Raw genomic sequence first — 5,307 nt, forward strand, 5'->3', positions numbered from 1 at the left:
GATGAAATCTCACTCTGTCGCCAGGCTGACTGCAATGGCACGATCTCACCTCACTGCAACCTCCGCCTCCTGGGTTCAAGCGATTCTCCTACCTCAGCCTCCTGAGTGGCTGGAATTACAGGCGCCCGCCACCACGCCCGGCTAATTTTTGTAGTTTTAGTAGAGATCAGGTTTCACTGTGTTGGCCAGGATGGTCTCAATCTCTTGATGTCGTGATCCACACGCCTCAGCCTTCCAAAGTGCTGGGATTACAGGCATGAGCCACCGCGCCAGGCCAGTTGGAGGATACATTCTTACCGAAGCCCAGCTTTGAGGCAGGGTGTGTGTGTTGGAGGCGGGGGAGCAGGGAGGGGCTGGAGAGCTGAGTGGTGGAACTGGTGATGGTTAGGAAATTTTGGTCTTTGTAGCCACACACACTGGGTTTGTGTTCTGCCACTTACGAGCTTATGAGACATTGGGGAGGTGTGTTAGTCAAGATTCCTTCAGCTGCAAGTGATAGAAATCCAAATCAAGCCAGCTGAAGCAATATTTTAAAAAAGAAGAGGCCAGTGCAGTGGCTCATGCCTGTAATCCCAGCACTTTGGGAGGCCAATGCAGGTGGATCACCTGAGGTCAGGAGTTCAAGACCAGCCTGGCCAACATGGTGAAACCCCCACCTGTACTAAAAAATACAAAAATTATCCAGGCGTGGTAGCATGCACCTGTAATCCCAGCTACTCGGTAAGCTGAGGCAGGAGAATCACTTGAACCCTGGAGGTGGAGGTTGCAGTGAGCCGAGATGGCACCATTGCACTCCAGACTGGGTGACAGAGCAAGACTCTGTCTCAAAAAATAAAAAAAAAATATAAAAAATAATAAGAAAACTTTATTGATTTATTGGTTCCAGTAACTGATAGTTCAGAATTATGGCTTCAGGCATGGCTGGATCCAGCGGCTCAAGTGATGGCATCAGGCATTACTTTGATCTGCTTTCCACTGTGGTGGCTTCATTCCCAGGCAGGCTCAGCTACTTGGCAGCAAAGATGGCTTCTGGAAGTCCATGCTGATATGGCCCTGAGAATTCACATCAGTGAAAGAGGGAGTCCCTTAGTTTCCGTAAATTTATCAATTAGGAATACTTTTGGCTGCAAGTAACAGAAGACCCAAATTAAAAATGCCTTAAATAGTAAAAGCATTCATGTTATGAATCTACACAACAAAAAGCCTAGAGGTGGGCTGTTGCCGTGTGGGCTTAGCAATATGAGGACTGGCGTCTTGGTAGTTCCTCTCACATCTGTCTTATTGTCCCAAGATGGCTGTTGCAATTCCAGGGATCATGTCTGTGTTGGTCCATTTGCATTGCTGGAAAGGAATGCCTGAGACTGGGTGATTTATAAAGAAAAGAGGTTTCTTTGTTTCACAATTCTGCAGGCTGTACAGGAAGCATGTTGCCAGCCTATGCTTCTGGTGAGGGCCTCAGGAGTGAGAACTCACTTGTTACTATGGGAAAGGCACCAAGACATTCATGAGGGATCCACCCCCATGACCCAGGCACTTCCCATCAGGCCCCACCTCCAACCTTGGGGATTACACTTTTTTTTGAGACGGAGTCTCAACTCTGTCCCCCAGTCTGGAGTGCAGTGGCACAATCTCGGCTCACTGCAGCCCCTGCCTCCTGGATTCAAGTGATTCTCCTGCCTCAGCCTCCTGAGTAGCTAGGATTACAAGCACGTGCCACCACGCCCAGCTAATACTTTGTATTTTTAGTAGAGACAGGGTTTCACCGTGTTAGCCAGGATGGTCTCGATCTCCTGACCTTGTGATCCGCCCGCCTTGGCCTCCCCAAAGTGCTGGGATTACAGGCATGAGTCACCACACCCAGCTGGGGATCACATTTCAACATGAGATTTGGAGAGGACAAATATCCAAACCATATCAACGTCCCAAGCAGGACTTGGCCAGGTCCAAAAGCTTTCTCCTCCCAAAGTTCTGTCTTTTTCATTCAGGAAGAAACTCCTTCCCAGAAGCCCCCCAGCAGATTTCCCCTAACGTCTCATTGGCTAGGACTGTGTCATATGGCCACTTCTAACTGCAAGGGAGGCTGGGAAAGTGAGTATTTAGCTTTTTCAGTTTCTAAGTGGAGGCAGGCAAGAGACAACAGTACCTGATATATTCAATAAATGTTAGCAATTTGTATTGTTCTTTCTTCTCTCTCTCTAGGGTACGAGCCCCCCCAGGCCCTCTCACCCCTGCCCCCACCTGCCCCATCGCCCCCAGCCTGGCAGGCTCGGGCCCTGGGCACTGCCCGGTTGCAGCTGGTAGAGTTCTCAGCATTTGTGGAACCGCCGGATGCAGTTGATTCTGTGAGTGAAATTTTGGTATAGTCACTGAGGGATTTTGAAATATCGAGGGTGATAGGGAGGGAAGGTATAAAGTCATGGTTTTCAAACTTTAGCATGTATCAGAATCATCTGGAGGGCTTCTTAAAACAGAGATTGCTGGACCCCATCCCCAGAATTTCTGATTTGCTAGATGTGATGTGGGGCTTGAGAATTTGCGTTTCTAATAAGCTACCAGGTGCGCTGATGCAGCTGGTCTGGGGACCGTACTTTGAGAGCTACTAGCATAAAGGAACTGGAAGGTCACGGGGTGACAGGTTGGGAAGGTCAGAAAAACTCCTTAGGACATCATTCATTCATTCATCAAATGTGTTTGAGTTTCGACTGTTCCCTAGGCTTTGTGATGCATACTAGGAATTTGGAAAAGATCTTATTTCTGTGCTTGAGCCTCTCCTGGGTTAGGATGGAGTGGGCCGACTGTTAGAAGAAACAGCTCCTAACTCTTAGGGACTGAATGCCAGATAAGTTGCATGTAACATTTCAATGTAGGTTCAGCAGGAGCCTTGGACTCAATTGATTTGGGGATCCAGGCTCCTTCCATTTTGTGGCTCTGCCATTTTCTAAGGCTTCAGAATCTGCTGATGGAGTCTCTGCATCTGGCCAGCAGATGGAGGAAGGAAGAGAGTCAAGATTGTGCAGGAGGTTTTAGGAATCTGGCTTGGATGTGTCAACTGTCAGGCCTGGTCACATCCCATTGGCCAGAACTTAGTCACGTGGACACACCTAACTGCCAGGCAGCCTGGGAAATGTAGTTTCACACTGTGTAAAGGAACCAGGATTTGTGAACACGTAGCAGTCTCTGCCATACCATATAAACATCAATCAAAACATCAACCATAAGACCTCTGGATTCCCATTAATTCAGTCTTCCATCCATTGAACATTTATGAGCACCTGCTCTGTATAGGACCAGGCCTAGGGGCTGTGAGCTTTGCTCTGGGGGTGCTGGGGAGCTATGAGAGGGCTATGACCAGGGGAGGGGCAGGAGCAGGTCTGGAGCCACGTGAGGGATGAACTGGAGAGGCGAGGTTGGAGGCTGGGGTGAGGGCGGGAGGCCTGTGCTGCGACTGAGGCAGTGAGGATGGAGTTGGGTGTGGCAGGGAGTTGGGGACGGTGGGACTGCAGGGGCTGCAGGAGACAGGAGTGGGGACGATGGGTGGGAGTCAGGCCCAGTGCTGGGTGGACAGTGTGGAACAGCTGGCCAGAGCTGTGGGGATGGTGACGGCATTTGGTGGGCTCAGGCAGCACGGGCTGGAGATCCAGTCCACCTCCAACTTCTCACCCACGGCCAACCCTCCTCAGTACCAGAGACACCTGTTTGTGCACATCAGCCAGCACTGCCCCAGCCCTGGAGCGCCGCCGCTCGAGAGCGTGGACGTCCGGCAGATCTACGACAAATTCCCTGAGAAAAAGGGTGGCCTCCGAGAGCTGTATGATCGTGGCCCCCCACACGCCTTCTTCCTGGTCAAGTTCTGGGTGAGTTGTCGCAGCAAAACCAAAAGTGCTTACAAATCCTGTGGTGTCCCAGCAAAAGCCTCTGGCCCTAAGAGAGATGGTCGCAGGCCCTGCCAGGTCAGCCTGGGACGTACCGGTCAGTCCTCATGGCTTGGAGTGTCAGCCCTCTTTGTGACAAGGAACACAGAGGAGGCCAGCCCCCGGGGTGGGTGGGGGTGCCTGGGCCTCCCTGGATATTGCCGCATGTAACTAATATGGTGAGTTACCTGGCCATGTAGCTAATGGGGTCCTGGGCATGGGCTTGCCACGTTCCAGGCTTCCCTGTGCCCCACCTGACTGCACCAAGCCTTGCTGCTAAGGAACAGCCCCCTCCCCTTAGCCAGTGGACTTGTGGAGGCTCTGTTCTCTAAAGAGGGGAACGATGCTTTGCATCAGGTTCACCAGACCTTGTTGCTAGAGAATGTCTGGCTTTGATGAAGTGATGGAAGGAGCCATGGAGTGGCTTTGTCAAGTCCTGTATTCATTTATTTGTTTATTTATTTTTGAGACAGAGTCTCACTGTCACCCAGGCTGGAGTGCAGTGACTGGATCTCGGCTCACTGCAACCTCTGCCTCCTGGATTCAAGCGATTCTCCTGCCTCAGCCTCCCCAGTAGCTTGGACTACAGGCACCCGCCACCACATCCGGCTAATTTTTGTATATTTAGTAGAGACGGGGTTTCGCCATGTTGGCCAGGCTGGTCTTGAACTCCTGGCCTCAAGTGATCCGCCCACCTTGGCCTCCCAAAGTGCTGGGATTACAGGTGTTGGCCACCACACCCAGCTAATTTTTGTATTTTTAGTAAAGATGGGGTTTCACCGTGTTGGCCAGGCTGGTCTCGAACTCCTGACCTCAAGTGATCTGCCCGCCTCACCCTCCTGAAGTGCTGGGATTACAGGTGTGAGCCACCACGCCGGACCGGTTTCTCTTCTCTTTCTGACATTTTGTGAGAGGTACCAAAATGTCATCATCAAGAGCCTGAGATACTGGGCTGAGACTGACCTGGGTTCAAGTCCTAGCTCTGCTGCATCTCAGCTGTGTGACTTTGGGCAGGTCAGTTGACCCCTCGATACCTGTTTCCTCATTTGTGTAATGAATAGAGCAGTCTTTCTACCTACCTCACGCACTGTGAGGCTTCAGTGAGATTGTGCACAAAATGCACAGGGTCTGGCTTGTTGTGGCCTCTCAGTAAACATTTGCTGGTGACATTAGCATCTTTCTACCTGGCTAACCCCTGGCTTCCTTTTTCCCTCAGTGTGAAGCCATTCTCACAGACACCGTTCTCCTTGTCATTGACTCCCCCATCTACTGACCTCCCAGGTAAGAGCCTGTGCTCCACCCTCCCTCGTCTCCCCTCTCTCTCTTTGAGCCCTGCTGCCTTTCCTTCAACCTTCCATCAGTTGAGGGATACATTGTGGTTTTTTTTTTTTTTTTT

General features: G+C 51.0%; 1 protein-coding gene across 1 annotated transcript in view; it reads left to right on the forward strand.

The window, feature by feature from the left end:
• Positions 1-5,307, forward strand: part of TEAD2 (TEA domain family member 2) — a 23,486-nt gene that overhangs the window by 12,836 nt on the left and 5,343 nt on the right. The window contains exons 8-9 of the mRNA XM_011946523.1: positions 2,183-2,342; positions 3,681-3,854. Of these exons, the coding sequence (XP_011801913.1) occupies positions 2,183-2,342; positions 3,681-3,854 (334 nt within the window). The remainder of the gene's footprint in view (positions 1-2,182; positions 2,343-3,680; positions 3,855-5,307) is intronic.

This window comes from Colobus angolensis, unplaced genomic scaffold (genome assembly GCF_000951035.1).
Source record: "Colobus angolensis palliatus isolate OR3802 unplaced genomic scaffold, Cang.pa_1.0 Scaffold25, whole genome shotgun sequence".
In the NCBI taxonomy this organism is placed as follows: Eukaryota; Metazoa; Chordata; class Mammalia; order Primates; family Cercopithecidae; genus Colobus; species Colobus angolensis.